This window comes from Pleurodeles waltl, chromosome 10 (genome assembly GCF_031143425.1).
Source record: "Pleurodeles waltl isolate 20211129_DDA chromosome 10, aPleWal1.hap1.20221129, whole genome shotgun sequence".
Classification (NCBI taxonomy): domain Eukaryota; kingdom Metazoa; phylum Chordata; class Amphibia; order Caudata; family Salamandridae; genus Pleurodeles; species Pleurodeles waltl.
Window position 1 is genome coordinate 330,249,644 of NC_090449.1, and position 19,678 is coordinate 330,269,321.

The window sequence follows — 19,678 nt, forward strand, 5'->3', positions numbered from 1 at the left end:
TTGGGGGGGTGGGGTGAGGGATGTAGGGTGAATGGTGCCTATTGCTAATGATTTTATCAGGAATGCCTTTACAACGAAATATCGTTGTTAAGGCATTCGTGGTAAAATCATTAGTAGTAAGGACGAGGTCGGTGTTCCGACCTCGTTGTTAAGGTTAGTAGTTGTTTTTAATTCGGTGTTCCGTCATATAATCTAAATCAGACCCTATGTTAGCAAACTCCAGACCTGATAATTTCATTCTTGGAGACACTAGACCGGAACCTTCACTCAGAACTGTGAGAGCAGCAAGGATCTGCTCCTCCTGGCCCCCAGATACATTCTAAAGGCAGCATTAAACGTACAGTAACATGAAAAAGACCCTAACCACCTGCCTCTCTTTGGCCAATTGATTTTGTTTACATGGATACCAAGCTGTCTATGATGCTGTTTCGCAAACCAGTTACACTTAGATATTATGGTTTAATACTGGAAGACAAACCAATGATAACATTAGAATTGTGTGGTATTTGGTGAAGAAGATACGAAGGAAAACATTTTCTATGATCATTTTCTGTAGCATTGATACAGAAAAATATTTACCATGATAATTTTTCATGAATAATGAAAACTCTGAGTGAAGTGGACATACCTTTAAATATAGAATAGAAACAATTTGCAAAACCGTTTTGGTGCAGTTATCCCCCAATAATTATGTACCACTAAAAGATGGGTATAGGGAGGAAACAAGACAGGGATTTCCACTCCTCGCACTATTGTTCAGCCTCCCTTTCAAATCCTCCTTACAATATAGCAATAACAATCCTGGAATAGAGTTCATTCAATTTGGGGCCAAGATAAGCATGAACCAGAGTAATCGGTGGATCTTATTTTAACACCAGGTTCACTTTTTCCCATTATGATCCCGCCGTTGATCCAAAAATCAAAGATGTTTAAAACAATTCCTGTATTTAGACATATTGCAAACATTATTGCAATTTAGTCATCATCATCTGTTGACACTGTAAGTTTAAAGATCTCTCTAAATATATGTCACATGATTATGAGAGAGGATTGCCAACTCAGTCACCATCATTAAGCTAAAGCAGATGACATTTCCACCATCTCTCACTTTATCACATCACAAACATTTTCTATAATGAAATAATTACAGGCCAAATTTATTAATATACTGATCTCAAACAGTGGTTGCAAATGGTGACCAGTCTTTCAGTCACCAGTATGGAATCTTGCAAACTGACCTCTGTACTAATAGGTCAGTCTGCAAAATTGTGTACCAGAGTGGGTCGCAGTCTAACATACCTCATTAATATTCATAATGTGGGTCACAAACTGTGACTCACTCGGTTAGTAGCATATACAGAGATAGTGGCCTGAAAGGGTAAGCAGACCACCAGTCTGTGTTTATTTTGTAATAAAGATGTTTTCTTTTATTTAAAGAAGTAAGATTGTTTTTTAAAGGAAATGTGGTTGATCTAAAGATATATACATAATATTAAAAAGGTTTTTGGCAAAGTTGTCAGTGGTCCCTGGAAACGTTTTCAACAATTCACAAAGGGGAAGGGGGTGCAACAATGCTCCCTTCCTTTAGCAAGTAAGCTATGAGTCATCATTCCAACTTGGGAGTCAGTCATTTTTTCAAGCCATTGATTTATATGGTATAGTTTCACAAATTGTAAGGGACACCTACGTTTAACGGCTCCTAAAATGGGTTTCATACATAGGAAAAATCTATTTTATAGGTCCGAACACTCCTATTTTGTCTGAGTATTTTCAATTATAAAGTAGGTTAGTAGATGTAAGTTGATTAAACTTGGACAAATTAGTAAACATAATTTATTTTAAATATGAATGTGAATTAATTTTATAAAATTATTTTGAATGTAGATCTATAAAACATGCTACAGCGCTACAAACTTAATTCCAAATTAAATTAGTTGAACTATATTAGCTAAAATTAAAACGATTTTTCTGAAGTTTAAAGTAAAAATAAATTCCCCCCTAAAGTAGGAAAATAAAATAATGTTCTGCATTAACAATTATAAATAGTGATTTATAGCATTGTAGAACTGATTAAAAGTAATCTACATATATTTTAATAAAATATATTGTTATTTTTCTTGTTGCATTTAAATGCTGAAATGTTATTAAAACATGTTATATTTTAATTTTAAAGATGTTCTATTTTATATATATTTTACATTACAGTATAATATGTTATTTTCATTTTTAACTATTTTAAATAATTTAATTCAATTTAACATTATCACCAATGGAGGCTTATATTAAGTCTCTAATTCTATTGTTTATTATGGTAGGGTGTTGTAGTACTCATGGTTGGCCATATGTGGTACAGCACTTATTACCGTTTTTTAAGGAGTAACTTACACCTGTAAATTTGCTCCATCCTGCTTTTCAGGGGATGTAGATGTGCATGTCTACACTTTTGAGTAACTTTACACTTGGATTCTCTGAATAGGCAAAATAGTAGTTACTCGAAAGTGTAAGAGTGAATTACACTTGTAAATTACTCACAAGCATAATTTACCTTTGTGAATAACCAAGATGGAGTAGAGGCCAGTAATGATCAGCAGAATGTGTGCAGTCTGCTAAAAGGATGTATGTATTCTATGTGAATGTAGATTTATGTAAGTGAAAGTGAGAGAAAGAATGAGCTCCTCACATATTGTTGGGACAGAAAAAGGTTATGTGTGGCTCTGCACAATATTCACATCACTCAGATTAGGGGGACCAATAAACAAACAAGACATTTTGACACTGACATTCGGTGACTGAAATGCTAAATTGAAAAGAAACAGAGCTTTAAGAGATTTCCTGATAGCCCGACTACAATACCCCAAGCAGGGCCTAGGACCCATGCACCTTTCTGGTACAGACTGCCACTTGGATTACTGTAGGTACTACTTACCATTTGTATCCCTGATAAGTTCCTTCTGGAGGTTATGTACAGTGATTATGTTGTATGTAGGCTAGTAATTAAGGGCCAGATGTAGCAAAGGTTTTCCCCCATTTTGTGTCTATGGGAAAAAGTGTTCGTACATATGGACCTAAGTATGTTCTGTCTGTAAACGAAAGTACTAGCTGGATAGCAGTGTACTAATTATCTGATATTTGTTAAATTGTGGTCTCTAACCTCACGTCACCTTCTGTGTAAGACTTGGGGCATCATTATGAGTTCGGTGGACGGTTTAGGCAGTCCTCCGAACGTCCGATGGGGAGGTTGCTGTCATAGCGGCTACCTCCCCGCCGAGCCTATTATTAGTTTCCATCTAGGTCAATGGGTGGAAATCTGAGCTTTCGTCTGCTGGGCTAGCGGGAAACAGCCTACAGCATTGTCTCTGGCAAGTAATAGAGCCGGTGGCAATGCTGTTGCACCAGCACTCTCAAAATGTTAACTGTCTGCAAAGCAGATAGTGAACATTGTGATGGTGCTGGCCAGGGGGACTCCTACACTGCCCGTGCCAAGTGCATGGATAGTGCAGAGCCCTCCCTGGGGTGCCCCTGCACCTGTTCTCCGTTAGCCTTTTCATGCTCAGTAACACTTGACTGTCGTGGAACTCCTGTCTCCATACTCATACATAATATGATTGTGGTGGCTCTGTCTGTCTAAAGACTGCAAGCATTTGTTGTCAATGTTAAACATTTGGTATAAAGAACATATGAGCCAAGTGATGGTTGGACTGTAATTTGTTAGGGAGTAATAACTTTTATTCTTTTCATTGCAGAGATAAGTTTGGTTGAGCTTGTGTTCTGAGTGGAGGTAAAGTGTGGAAGTAAGAGATCTGATGTTTAGAAAGGTCCTGGTGATGGGTGAATTGATGTGATGTGCTGATACATGGTGTAGTACTCAGGTGTGATGTAAGGGGAACTGGCAAGATATTAGAGGCAGCAGAAAAACAAACTCTTATGGTTAAGCATTGTTATAGGGCTGGGAAATCTGTGATCTTGTAGATGTTTACTGATCAATGGGTAGAGAAAATTAGAGCGATAATTGGGCAGAAAACTGTCCCATGCCTTTATTCTACCAAACTTTAATCTGGCTCACAAGATCAATTGTTTTCAGGTGGTTGAGGGATAGTAATAGAAATGGATATGAGATGCAGTTGCTCCTGCAGAATACACCGAAAGAGGCAAATGCCTCTGAAGATTGTTTTGTGTAGTAAAGTGACCTTTCCTTCACAAAAACAATCCTGCCTACAATGCAGACACCCTTGTAGCATGATGCAAGGGTACCTGCGTTGGCTCTAGGCAGTCTAAAGTGCACCAGTGCAAGGAAAGGACAGGAATTCACTGTATGGTGTTAATTACAGTGCATTCCTGCCCTTTCCTTTAATGCAGCAAGGTAGCTTGCTGCATTGTGTTGCATGAAAGACTGATAAATCTACTCCTACATTTTTTACCTTATGAACCTAAATTTTGCATCTAACTTGTAAGACTCACTTGTCTTAAAAACTTTAAAGACAATTTAAGGGTTTCTTCAAACCTTGGCCATCACATCCCTCAAGAGGACCTTACAAAAGATGAACTTGTTAATTGAATGAAATCATAAATGTTGCTCGATGACATGCATTTAACATTACCACACCAACCTTTTTCTCCAAAGCCTGATGACCACTTACTGTTTTCCATGAACAGATCTTGATGTTCAGAAGGATAGCAGTCTTCTTCAACCTTCAGGTTAATTTTCATCATGTTGGCACAAAATCTAGCCATGTAAAATGGGGTTTCCACTTCGAATAGGCGATCTGTACATCCTTTCTATTGGGAGAAATCATTTTAAATTGAGTTTACTTTTTCTAATTGAGAATCATGCAACATACAGCTTTGGTGAGAAATGGGCATAAAATTGAGCGACATCTGAACATTGTGTGTTTAGATGAATTTATGTAGGTGACACATTATCATTTCCTGGATGTGCTGGAAGAGCCATTTTTCTACAATTTGCCCTTCGCTTGGTGTAGGGAACGTTTGAATGGTGAAGGAGGGTGATGAGATTACCCAAGAATAATTCAGCAGTGCTGAGATGCTTAAATATGAATGTTTGTTAGATGGTTAGTATTAGAAATGGGGTCTCTAGTTGGCAGAGGTATACACCTTTGTCCAAGTAGGGACCACAATCCTAGTCAGGGTAAATCACACACAATCCAAATTATCCTATGCCCACCCTCTGGTAGGTGGGCACTGAGCAGTCAGGCTTAACTTAGAAGGCAATGTTTAAAGTATTTGTGCAATAAATCATGGAATAACACAGTGTAAAACATCACAAAATACACCACACAGGTTTAGAGACATATATATTTATCTAGTAAAAGGAAAGTCAAAACGATAAAGATTCAATAAGCACAAGTTGAAATATCACTTTTGTCAGATTAAAAATAATCTTAGATCTTAAAAAGCAACAGTTGTCTCTTGTTTGCACAAAGTACCTGGTTTGCGTCAAAATTATCATGCAGAGGAGATGCATGGAAAGATAAGGTGTGCGTCGGACTTTCTGAGGTGGCACAGATGATGCGTTGTTTCTTTCCACACTGAAAGGGGCTTTGCGTTGATTTCCGGCACGCAGTCTAGGTTCCTCACTGTGATGCTGGCATCTTTTGACGCCCAGGGACGATGCAGGGAAAATCCTAGGCATGCGGGACGAAGTCACAGGAGTTGTGTCGATCCAGTAGGCAATGTGTCAAATTTTCTGTTGCACGGCAGGCGCTGCATCGATTCTTCACTCAGAAAGTCAGGCTGTGTCATTCCGGCTCGGTTGTGCGTCGATCCGGTATGGCTGTGCATCGAATTTTCAGTCGCAAGACAAGTTGTGCATCGTTTCCATCAGGCTGTGTGTTGAGTTTCAGTGCACAAGGAGTTTCTTCAAGAGATGAAGTCTTTTTGACCCTGAAATGTCAGAAAACAGGAGGCAAGCTCAACCCGAGCCCTTGGGGAGCACTTCTCAGCAACGTCAGAGGCCAGCAAGACAGAAGGGCAAAGCAGCAGTCCTTCACAGCAAAGCAGTCCAGGTGAGTTATTTGGGCAGCCCGGCAGTCCTCTTGACAGGTTGCAGAATCTGGTCCAGAAGTGTCTGAGTTGGTGGGCTCAGAGACCCAGTTTATACTCCAAAATGCCTTTGAAGTGAGGGAGACTTCAAAAAGTGGTTTTGAAGTGCACAAGGTCCCCTTTCAGTACAGGTCTGTCTGCCAGGTCCTAGTAGGGGGTTTGGCAGTCCATTGTGTGAGGGAAGGCCACTACCCTTTGAAATGTAAGTGTCACGCCCCTCCATCCTTCCAGCCCAGGAAGACCCATTCAGTATGCAGATGAGTGCAGGTGTGATTGAGTATCCTGTGTTTGTAGTTGTCTGAGTGAAATGCACAAGGAAGCTGTCAACCAGCCCAGCCCAAACATTAATTGGAGACAGGCTGTAAGGCACCGAAGGATTTTAAGTGCAGAGAAATGCTCACTTTCTAAAACTGGCATTTCAAAAATAGTTATATAAAATCCAACCTCAACTAATAAGCAGGATTTTCTATTACCATTCTGGCCATACTAAGTATGACCTGTTTACTCCTTTCTGATCAGAATCTACCACTCAAACAGTATAGGAGGGTAACCCTAATGCTAGCTTATGAAAGCAGCAGGCCTCACAGTAGTGGAAAACAATTTTTTGAGTTTTTCACTACCAGGATATCTAAAACATACAAGTATATGTCTTGCCTTTTATCTACATAGCACCCTGCCCTATGGGATACCTGGGGCCAACATTAGAGGTGACTTATATGTAGAAAAAGGGGAGTTTAAGGTTTGGCAAGTACTTTTAAATGCTGAAAGTCGAAGTGGCAGTGGAACTGCACACACAGACCTTGCAATGGCAGGCCTGAGACACGGCCTTAGGGCTACTTACGGGGAGGGCACAACCAGTGCTGCAGGCCCACAAGTAGCAATTTACAGGCCCTGTGTACATGTATTGCACTTTACTAGGGACTTACAAGTAAATTAAATATGCCAATTGGGTATGAGCCAATGTTACCATGTTGGTAAGGAGAGAGAACATGCACTTTAGCACTGGCTATCAGTAAGTGTGCAGAGTCCTAAACCCAGCAAAAACAGTGTCAGAAAAGTGGAGGGAGGCAGTCAAAACGTTGGGGGATGACCACCCTAAGGCTGTCAGGTCTAACAGTTAGGTAGTCATTAATCTTGTTTTGGGGGATTTATCCACCTACTGTGTTGCATTGTCTAGGGAAGACTAGAACAGGTCTGTGAACTGTGTACAACCCCACCTTCAGATACCCAGTGGTGTAATGCAAAATTGTGCAGCCCTGCAGAACGTGATGAGGGCTCCCTAGATTTCACATATCTCACAGATTTCATTGTCCTGGGGCTGAGTGGGGGGACCTTGAAAGATTGGGTGCCCTGTGAAGGATTGGGGACCAACCTGCACCACAGGGCCCTCATGGGCTTGTGTTACACACCTCCAGATGCCATTTGAGATATTTTCACCTTCCTAGCTATTTTTGTGTTCCATGTATTGCATAAATAAATATATATTTGCCCATCTGTTATCCAATTTTAAAATTGTTACATTAATATAACTGGATTTTGATTGGACCAACAATATGCCTGTGACCGGGTGGCCCCGATCTCCGTGTCGGATCGAGAAGCCTCCCCCATGCCGGAGGAGGCCGGAACATCACTTCCGCGTTCCCACGTCGCCTTGGGAACGCGTTCACAGCGAGGCACGCATCGGGAGGTTGCCGGGGCAACCTCCTATGACGAAGACAGTTCGGATTGGCCAGGAGGAGAGGAAGGAGGCCAAAAGGGGCGGAATTCCAGAGAGAAGAGGAAGGAAGGAATGCGAGGTGGCGGCGGCGGCGAGGAGAAGCAGAGAGACGGAGAAAACTATCGGAGAGGAGAAAAGCCCCAAGAAACCCAGGACGAAGACAGCGGACCTCGGAGGAGCAGATCCGGTCTCGAAGACGGGAAGCCTGGACCGATCAGCAACCATACCGGAGACCGACGCGAGGAACTCCCCAGAGCCAGCCACGACCCCGGAGGGTCGTGGCTCTGGAAGGTTGACGGTGGGATCCTACGAGGACGACCACACACAGTGCCAAAGGAGAAGAAGAAGAGGGACATACCATTAGAGGGGAGAAACGCATCACCCAAAGGAGAAACAGAACTTAAACCATCTAACTGAAATATCCATAGTACCTTTTTCAATAACCAATAAAAACACTTACCGTAAAACCAAACATACCTCTCCCGAGTATCTATACTGTGGGGACTGCTACAGTGGTGTCAGAAGTGGGATAGAATTACCTACCCTGCCTTAACAGTCCAAACAGTATACACAATGAGTAAAAATCCGTCATTAGAGACCATGGTCAAGCAATTAGCAGAAGGGCAAAGACACTTACAACTGGTATGGGAAGCCCAACAGCGAGAAGCCAAAGAGGATCGAGAAGCCCTACAATCTGCTTTAAAGAGTCAGGCAACCATACTTGCGAATAATCAGCTAGTACATGAAACGGCGATGAAAAAGCTCACGGAGACTATTGCCGCTAGCAAAGTGCACCCAAATGTTCCCAGTTCGGTGCTACAGAAGTATCAAGAGGGAGAGGACCCAGAATCCTTCTTTACAAACTTTGAAAGAGTGGCATCCTCTGCCCTGTGGCCGGAAGATAAATGGGGACAGTATGTCGCCCCCTTGTTGACCGGTCTCCTACAATCAGCATACCAAGCCGCGAATCCAGGAGGTCTCACACCTAATAGGGATATAAAAACCAGCATACTCGAAAGGGTAGGACACGATACCGAGTACTACCGGGTTAGATTTCGTAAAGTTAAATGGGGCACCAACGAAGATCCCCGGACCTTTTATTTTCGGGTCAAAGACTTAGCACTGAAGTGGCTAGGCCATATTGGGAGTAGCCGAGAGGAGGTTATCACGACTATTATATTAGAACAATATCTTGAAGGACTACCACCGTCCACAAAACACTGGATCAGGCAACACCCAAAAGTAGATACTGAGACAGCTATCGATTTAGCTTGCGCTTTTCATCGTTCTACAGATATCAGGAACCTCCCAACTCGGTCCACCCTTAAACCGGTCCTATCGAATCCAAAGACCTTTGCGAAAAACCCACACGATCAGCTAGCCACTCGTAGATTTCCTGAAGCACCACCTACAACGGGACCCCAATGTTATAATTGTGGTGAATGGGGACACATTGCACGTATGTGTCCCCAGAAACAAGAAACTGGGGAACCAATGGAAATAGGAATGACAAGACGTAGGGTACTGTGTACAGGAAGAGGGGCACTGAAGTTCAAGACAATGATAACAGTTAATGAGAAGAATGTGTATACCCTTGTGGATTCAGGCTGTAGCCAATCGGTAATTAGAAAAGAACTGGTCGACGATGACACAGAAGTGAAACAATGGGTGTCTATCTGCTGTATACACGGGGATAAGGCCCAATATCCCCTAAAGGTACTCCAGATCGGGTGGGGTCCTTATCGAGATTTCCTGCAGGTGGGAATAATGCAACAATTAATCGAGGAGTGTTTCATTGGAACGGACTACATACACTTCCAAGAGTTGTTAGACCACGTCAGAGATAACAAGGTATCCCAGGACTGGTGGATAGAGGCCCCTTTTTCAGATAGTAACATTGAATGTTCAGTAGACCGCAGAAAGTTATCCAGAAGAGAAAAACGACAAGAGAGAGAGCAATACCGGAAGGTATCAGGTGCCAAGCCCATCGAAGAGATAGTGGCAGAACTACATGAGGCTCCTAGTAGCTTTTGCCAACAACAAAGAGAGGACCCCTCCCTTACCCATGCTTGGAGGTCGGCGGTAACAGAAGAGAGTGAGGAGGTGGGTCCCTATTTTTTTATACAGAAAAACCTGTTATATCGGGTGACTACCACCAGGTCGGGAGTACGTAAACACCAACTTCTAGTACCTACAGCCTATAGAGAACATGTTCTCACCTTAGCTCATAATCAACCAGGGGGGGGACACTTCGGGAGAGAAAAAACCAAAGAGTATTTGCTCAGGCGGTTTTATTGGCCGGGAATATACGCACACATACGAAGATATTGCACACAATGTCCACGATGTCAGTTAACCGAACCTGGAAGGCCTAAGAAGGCACCTCTTATGCCCCTTCCGATTATCGATGTCCCTTTTAAAAGAATAGGAATGGACTTAATCGGACCCTTGATTCCTTCATCAAAGGGACACACCTATATGCTAGTTATTGTGGACTACGCCACCAGATACCCCGAGGCCATTCCCCTCACCAGCATGACTACCAAAACAGTTGCACAGGCTATGATTAATGTTTTCGCTCGTCTTGGGTTTCCCCACGAGATTCTTACAGACCAGGGTACCCCTTTTATGTCCACCTTAATGAAACAGGTCTGCAAAACGTTAGGTATTGCTCAGATAAGGACCTCCGCTTACCATCCTCAAACGGATGGACTGGTCGAACGGTATAACCGAACTATTAAAACGCTACTCAGGAAGATTATCCATGAAACCGGGAAAGACTGGGATCAAAAGTTGCCGTTAGTATTATACGCAATACGAACCCATGAACAAGCATCCACCGGTCATAGCCCGTTTGACTTGGTGTTTGGACGCCAACCTAGGTCCCTGTTAGACATGGCTGTGGAAACCTGGGAGGCAGAGGCGGAGGAAGGGGGGACTCCTTTGCTAGAATATGCCCAAAAGTTAAGAACACACCTACACAGATTATGGACTGAAGTACATGAAAACATGGAACAGGCACAACAAACCCAAAAGTCCCACTATGACAGGGGAAGTAAATTACGGGTATTTCAACCTGAGGATCAAGTCTTACTAATGAGACCCACCTCTGAACACAAACTCCTGGCAAAATGGCAAGGTCCCTATCGGATAGTCAAAGCAATTTCCCCCGTCACCTACCTGGTTGAAATATCATCCCGTCCACAGAAAACCCAAATATATCATGTGAACATACTTAAAAAATGGGAGGCACCCGAACAACCAAACCATAACGTAGGAATGGGCCAGTTTCTATGCACCAACAAGACACTAGACATTGAATTCTGCCCTACCACACCAGCCCCGAAAGATGATCTACCCTCAATTGACGAAACTTTAACTGAGGATAAACAACGGCAAGCACATAAGGTATTAAAACAATGGCAAAGATTGTTTTAAAAAAACCAGGCAAAACTTTCCTGATACACCATAACATCCGAACCAACCCCAATACTATCACTAGAGTAAGACCATATCGCATTCCCGAAGCCCGAAAACAAATAATCGAGGAAGAAATCAAAAAAATGTTATCCTTAGGAGTAATAGAACCATCCACTAGTCCCTGGTGTTCACCGGTAGTCCTAGTACCCAAACCTGACGGTACTGTCAGGTTTTGCATAGATTTTCGCAAACTTAACTCAAATTCTCTGTTCGACACCTATCCCATTCCCAGGGTAGATGACGTTCTTGAAAAACTAGGGAAAGCAAAATACATGTCCACAATTGACTTAACAAAAGGGTATTGGCAGATTCCCCTAGCTACCCAAGATAAAGAAAAAACTGCATTTTCCACCCAGTCCGGGTTGTATCAATTCACCGTATTGCCATTTGGGCTTCACGGAGCACCAGCAACCTTTCAAAGACTCATGGATAGGATTTTAAAACCCTATCCTACATTCTCGGCTGCATACCTAGATGATGTGGTGATTTTCAGTGAGACCTGGGAAGACCATCTAGTACATCTCCAGCACATATTCCAGACTCTCACGACAGCCGGCTTAACTGCCAATCCAAAGAAATGTATTATAGGGAAAACCGACATCTCTTATCTAGGGTATCGCATAAAACAAGGTACCCTACAACCACAAACGCGGAAGGTTGATGCCATTTTACATGCACCTCTTCCCCACACTAAAAAGGAGTTGCGCTCATTTTTAGGGCTAGTCGGCTATTATCGGCGGTTCATTCCCCATTACTCCACCTGCGCAGCCCCTCTTACGGATCTCCTTATGAAACACCATCCCAATCGGCTTTTACCTTTTTCTGAATCACAGAACGCAAGTTTTGAACGGTTGAGAGCCTCATTAACCTCCGGCCCCATCCTCCACTGTCCTGATTTCTCAAAATCTTTCCACCTTTATACGGACGCCTCGGATGTTGGGCTTGGGGGGGTTCTGACTCAACCGGATAGCGAGGGGCTGGACCATCCCATTGTCTACATCAGTAGAAAGTTATTTCCGAGAGAACGTAGCTATCCCATCATCGAGAGAGAGTGCCTGGCCATCAAGTGGGCCGTGGACTGTTTACAATACTATCTACTGGGTCGGCCTTTTATACTATTCACAGATCACGCTCCCCTCACTTGGCTAGCTGCCCATAAGGATTCGAATTCTAGGATACTCAGATGGTTCCTTGAACTTCAGCCATTCTCCTTCCAGGTTCGCCATGTTCCGGGATCCCAGCAGGCCCCCGCGGATTATCTGTCTCGGTTTCCCCTGTCGTCTCCTGTCCTGGAACAGGACAGTTCTTGGGGAAGGGTGTGTGACCGGGTGGCCCCGATCTCCGTGTCGGATCGAGAAGCCTCCCCCATGCCGGAGGAGGCCGGAACATCACTTCCGCGTTCCCACGTCACCTTGGGAACGCGTTCACAGCGAGGCACGCATCGGGAGGTTGCCGGGGCAACCTCCTATGACGAAGACAGTTCGGATTGGCCAGGAGGAGAGGAAGGAGGCCAAAAGGGGCGGAATTCCAGAGAGAAGAGGAAGGAAGGAATGCGAGGTGGCGGCGGCGGCGAGGAGAAGCAGAGAGACGGAGAAAACTATCGGAGAGGAGAAAAGCCCCAAGAAACCCAGGACGAAGACAGCGGACCTCGGAGGAGCAGATCCGGTCTCGAAGACGGGAAGCCTGGACCGATCGGCAACCATACCGGAGACCGACGCGAGGAACTCCCCAGAGCCAGCCACGACCCCGGAGGGTCGTGGCTCTGGAAGGTTGACGGTGGGATCCTACGAGGACGACCACACACAGTGCCAAAGGAGAAGAAGAAGAGGGACATACCATTAGAGGGGAGAAACGCATCACCCAAAGGAGAAACAGAACTTAAACCATCTAACTGAAATATCCATAGTACCTTTTTCAATAACCAATAAAAACACTTACCGTAAAACCAAACATACCTCTCCCGAGTATCTATACTGTGGGGACTGCTACAATGCCATACCTACAGTTCAAAATAATCTTATTGGGAAAATTCAGGGCAGCTGCTCTGAACACTCAGGGGCTGATTCACAAAGCTAAACTTACAATTTTGTGTAAGTTCACGAGTGTTTGATATTCAAAAAGGAATTTACAAGTAGTATCTTCACATGTGCAGTTTCTGCTCACAAAATACCTATTGTTTTTATTTGCGGAGACTCAGCACGCATAAAGATACTACATTGAAAGTGTAAGTTTACCTCTGTGAATCAGGCCAAGATGTCATGGCTACTATTCATTTTGCTTACAAATGTCTCCACACCCCTTCCTGTGCTGAACCCCTTTATGTGTTTAGGGCTGTTCACACTTAAGCCTTTATAACATTTTTTACTCGAAACATATGCAGACCGAATGTGTGTCCTTTGTTTCCCACATGATGGGGATTCTGAAGGTATCCATGTTTTGTAGATTCCTCAAACACAACTGAGAAAATAGCCAAAATTGAGCAAAATGTTTTTTGAGGAGGAAACATTGGAAATAGTTTTTTTATTCAAATCACAACGACAAAAGAATGTGCTAATATTGCCCACTTCCAGAATTCAGAAACATTCGTTGAAAAACATGTTTTTTCACTACAATTTTTGCAATTTTCTAGGTGGTAGTCAACACGTCCTATTTTTTTCACAATTTCCAACTAGTTGCAGGTTTTGTTTGTAAGAGATGTAGGAAACAGAAAAATTTAAATTTACGAAAATTAGGCAACTTTCAGATTTCAGCAAGGGGTCACTTCTGTATATTACTCATGGTTTTCCCAAATAGTTGAAATAAAAATCTAATGAAAGTAAGAAAAATAGAAATAGCTGACAATGGTGGTCATTCTGACCCTGGCGGTCTTTGACCGCCAGGGCGGAGGACCGCGGGAGCACCGCCGACAGGCCGGCGGTGCTCCAATGGGGATTCCGACCGCGGCGGTAAAGCCGCGGTCGGACCGGCACCACTGGCGGGGTCCCGCCAGTGTACCGCGGCCCCATTGAATCCTCCGCGGCGGCGCAGCTTGCTGCACCGCCGCGGGGATTCCGACCCCCCCTACCGCCATCCAGATCCCGGCGGTCGGACCGCCGAGATCCGGATGGCGGTAGGGGGGGTCGCGGGGCCCCTGGGGGCCCCTGCAGTGCCCATGCCACTGGCATGGGCATTGCAGGGGCCCCCGTAAGAGGGCCCCTACATGTATTTCACTGTCTGCTGCGCAGACAGTGAAATACGCGACGGGTGCAACTGCACCCGTCGCACAGCTTCCACTCCGCCGGCTCGATTCCGAGCCGGCTTCATCGTGGAAGCCTCTTTCCCGCTGGGCTGGCTGGCGGTCTGAAGGCGACCGCCCGCCAGCCCAGCGGGAAAGTCAGAATTACCGCCGCAGTCTTTCGACCGCGGAACGGTAACCTGACGGCGGGACTTTGGCGGGCGGCCTCCGCCGCCCGCCAAGGTCAGAATGAGGGCCAATGTGTTAATCTGTACTTTTTCACCCCAGTGGCCAATACAACTATGTACTATATCTTTAAATCCATCAGCCCCTTCATGTCGTAGGAATACAGTGTTGAGGGTTCTCTGAAAACACTCACTATCTAGAGCCATCCACAAAGGTGCAGCAGGTAATGATATTTCATTGTGTACCAAGCATGCTTCAGTTCATAAGATATACTCTTATGAAGGAAGAATGGGTATGAAGGAAAGCTAGTCATTTTTTTTAAATGTGCCCACGAATCTGAGATTATGAACAGTTGTTATTCGTGTAACTCTGAATTTGGAGTTACCTGTAGTATCGTGATTCAGATGGTATTTTGCAAAATAACCTTTCTTGCACTCTTGACTCACATTCAGAAAGAAAAACCTGAAAGAGATCAATAGATAATTACGAATGTCCTACTCTTCTGTGTTCCCACACTTCTCTCAATATAAATGATACCCCGCTTGTGTGGGTGGGCATATAAACTACAACCGGACAAGTCACCAAACGCAATGTGGGGACATCAAGATTTTTCCTTGAACTTTCAAGCTTTCGGTGGATGTGGGTAACTACAGAATCTGTGCCTGGGATTAAACAGCACCCAGGAAAACCTACCGAACCCAGACATCTCTGAAACAATATGTCTGTGGGAGATGACAGTCATATGGCTTGTGTGAAGCCCACTAATTTGTGTTATCTAGAATGCACTGAAAACATACACCTTTGGCTAAAATCACTTTTTAAAGGAATTTATAAAGTTCTAAAATATGTGGAGATTGACAAAAGTCCTACCACTGACCCTTTCCACATTTCTCTCAATAAAAACTGCCCCTCTTGGGTGTCGGTAGCCCTACATAGAGAGACGGCCCTAAAATGCAAATGAAAACATCAATGTTTGGATGGAAAAATCCCCTGCATTATAACACACTTCAAAAGAGATCTTTGATTTCGTAAAGGTCACTGGTCAGTGGGGCCTTGGCACATCTATGAAAGGGAATGGAAATGATAAGAAGATCATAAGGAATAGAGCTGAGGGTCTGGGGAACCTTTCGATAGACAAATATCTGTGTGGCTGGCATTCATGTGTGATCCTCTAGTCACTCCCATGGCCTGTGTGTGGGACTATCAAGATGTGAGTCGTTCTTGCTGTGACAGACTGCTTCCTAGACAAAGGAGAAAACAGAGAGTGGCCACTTCAAAGGGGACAACCTCCATAACATGAATGTCAAAGCCTGAGACAATAAAGCACACCTGTGTCTGGAAATGGATTCTTAAAAGGGGAGCTTGAGCCTCTCAAACTCATTAAACTAGAGCTGTACATTAGTGTGCAGAAGCTCAGCACAACTTTTGCCTTTATGTTCATGACTAGGGACTGTGTGAGAAGCTGGACTGGTTTGTAATGGGTACACCTTATGCCAGGTCCAGTGATCCACCTTAGTACAATGTAGGCAGTGTTTCTAGTAGCTTAGGCTGTCTAGAGGTAGCTGTAGCAGAGCAGCTTAGGTGGAACTAGAAAACATGCAACGCTCCTGCAATTCCACTATAGTTACACAGTACTAATACACAATAAAAGACAATACTCAGTGTTACTAAAAATAAAGGTACTTAATTTTAGTGACACAAGGCCAAAACTATCTTAGAGGCAATACACCTACTGGAGGTAAGTATTATACACAATGTGTACACTTGTATCAAAAATCAGGTAAGTAAACAGTCATAGAATAGTGCAAACAGTAGAAAATACAATAGATTGCAATGGGCCTAGGGGAAACACAAACCATATACGAAGAAAGTGGAATGCGAAAGTCGGATTCCCCCCTAGGCAAGTGTAGTGTGCAGAGGGGCACTGGGAGTGTAAGAAAACACCAAAGGTAAGTAAAGTACCCCAGATCCCAGGAAAGCAGGAGTAAACTACAGCAAGTTTCCTCAGAACACAATACAAGTCATGATAAAGGATTTTTGCAAGAACCAAGCAAGACTGCAAGCAACAAACGATGGATTCCTGGACCTGAAGACCTGTGGAGAGAGAAGACCAAGTCCAGAAGTCGATGAAGAGTCCAGGAAGAGCAGGAGAAGGTGCAAAAGTTGATTCACCGGTCAGAAGAAAAGTACAGCCGAGCACCAAAGAAGATGGCTGTGGGTTACTGCTCGGTGCAGGAGATGTCCCACGTCAAATATTTGGATGCAAGTTGTTGCATTGCTGGATTCCGCGAACAAGCCTTGGTTTAAGCAAGTACGTGGTTTGCGTCAAAAAGGAGCTGCCTGGACCCAGGAGGTACCTGGGGGTCTCAACTCAGACTGAGGAGACATAGGGGGCTCTCAGCACTTCAGAGAGCCATCAGAGCACCAGGCAGCACCCACGGGAGTCCCAGAACATGGGGACCAAGAAGATGCAAACTGGTTGTCGCAGCACTACAAGGGTAGGTCCCACGATGCCGGAGAACAACTCAGCGAGTTGAGCGTCACAAGATAGAGTGCTGGGGACCTGGGCTAAACTGTGCACAAAGGATTCTTGGAAGAGGTGCACAGAAGCCCAAGGAGCTGCAGAAGACGGGGTACACAGGGGTACTGTCGCAGCACGGGGAAGCAAGCTCTTACCTCTGCCAAATTTGGACAGCTGGACTGTTGGACAGCCTGGGTCACTTTGGTCCACCACCTGTGTTCCAGGGAGGATAGTCATCATCAGGAGAGGAGTCCCAGAGTACCGGTTGTCGTCCTGAAGGGTGCCTGCTAAAGCAGGGAAGTGACTCCGTCACTCCACAGGAAATTCCTTTGGTTCTTCTGGTGCAGGGTGAAGACAGGCAGTCCTCAGAGCGTGCACACCTTGAAAACTGTTGCAAATGCTGTCTGGAGCTGAAGTTGCAAGTCACAGGAGTCATCCTAGATACTTTCTTGCAGTTACAGTAGTTCCTGGAGCAGTCTGCGGTTGATCCGACGGTCAGAAGGTAAAGCAGAGGACGCAGAGGAGTCCTGGAGGAGTCTTGCAAACTGAATCTGATGAAACACCCAGAGCAGAGACCCTAAATAGTCCTGAGAAGGGGACTGGCTACCTACCCAAGTATGCACCTATCACGATGGGTCCCTGACGTCACCTGCATGCACTGGCCACTCAGAGGTCTCCAGGGGGTCCCCTCACCTTGGAATCCAAGATGGCGAACACCAGTGACACTCTGGAGGAGCTGTGGGCACCACCCCTGGGGTGGTGATGGACAGGTGGTGGTCACTCCCCTTTCCTTTGTCTAATTTCGTGCCAGAGCAGGGACTGGGGTTCCCTGAACTGGTGTAGACTGGATTATGCAAGGAGGGCCAGGTTTGTGCCCTTCAAAGCATTTCCAGGGGCTCTGGGAGGCTACCCCTCTCAAGCCTGTAACACCTATTTCCAAAGGGAGAGGGGGTAGTACCCTCCTCCCAAAGGAAATACATTGTTCTGCCTTCCTGGGACTGAGTGGCTCAGCCTCCAGGAGGGCAGCAACCTGTCTGTGAGGTGGCAGCAGCTGGTCGTGCCTAATGTCAGCAGAGTCACCTCACTTCCACCTGTAACAACATATAGGACAGGCGGTCGCCATTTCATGGTGGTGGACAAGGATCAGAGTAACTTTAACTGCGTCACTACCTAGATTTGCACATACCTTTCCATTCCTAATGTCCCATCACGTAAATGCACAATGTACACTTAGGTGGGGTTTCCATTGTACAAATTGTGACAGACTTCTCACTCTTGTGCCCCTTAGATACTTATCACTTCGGATGAATGGGAGCAGGAGACAAACCCCTGTGTACAGACCCCTTGTGGACTTGGCTACACTGGAGGAGAGGCACATTATGCTGACTTATAGACTGGACAGGGCCACAATCAAAGAGCTGTGTGCCCAATTGGTGCCTGATCTGTTATCAGCTATCCGTCATCCCAGTGGGATCCCCCCTCTTGTGCAAATGCTATCAGTGCTCCATTTCCTGGTAACTGGTTCTTTCCAAGTGACAGTGGGCTTGGCAGTAGGAATGTCACAGCCAATGTTCTCAATAGTGCTGGCAAGGGTTTTGTCTGCCATGGTGAAACATGTGCAGCTACATAGCTTTCCCTCAGGTAGATGACTTGGCCACTGTGAAGGCAGGATTCTATGCAATAGGGCATATCCCCAATATTATTGGGGTGATTGACGGTACACATATTGCGTTTGTCCCCCTCCACCAGAATGAACAGGAGTTCAGGAATCGTAAGAGTTTCCACTCAATTAATGTGCAAATGGTGTGCCTGGCAGACCAGTACATCTCCCACGTCATTGCCAAGTATTCTGGCTCTGTGCATGACGCCTTTGCCCTGAGGAATAGCAGCTGCCCAAATGTGATAGCCCAACTATAGAGGCACAGGGTGTGGCTAATAAGTGAGCCAGAGTCACCACCCACTGTATGTCAGTGTATGCCTTAAGGTGTGATTCCATAGCAGTGTGTCAGGCTAATGTTTGTCCCTCAATACTTGCAGGTGATTCAGGTTACCCAAAGCTATTGTGGCTCCTGACTCCTGTGAGGTATGCCTGAACAGGGCCTGAGGACCGTTACGCTGAAGCCCATGGGCAAACCAGAAGAATAATGGAACGTACCTTCGGACTCCTGAAGGCCAAGTTCAGGGGCCTTCATCTGACAGGTGCTACTCACCCAGGAAGGTCTGCCAGATAGTAGTGGTATGATGCATGTTTTACAACCTGGCCTTCAGACGACATGTGCCTTTTCTGCAGGAGGAGAGGACTGGAGATGCCCCTGTGGCTGCAGTGGACCCTGAGGACAGTGAGGACGAGGAGGCAGAGGATGAGGATTTGGGCAACAGGAAATCAGTTATTCGTCAATACTTCCAATGACACACAGGTAAGACATTGGAACTGATCATTGTCCTGACTATTGATTTCCTCTGTGTGACTGTAGAATGATGGCATTCACTTCCTTTGCCT

At 45.0% G+C, this 19,678-nt stretch overlaps 1 protein-coding gene across 1 annotated transcript in view; it reads right to left on the reverse strand.

Moving 5' to 3' along the window:
* Positions 1–19,678, reverse strand: part of C10H16orf89 (chromosome 10 C16orf89 homolog) — a 640,978-nt gene that overhangs the window by 174,762 nt on the left and 446,538 nt on the right. Inside the window, exon 5 of the mRNA XM_069210520.1 lies at positions 4,638–4,776. Within this exon, the coding sequence (XP_069066621.1) occupies positions 4,638–4,776 (139 nt within the window). The remainder of the gene's footprint in view (positions 1–4,637; positions 4,777–19,678) is intronic.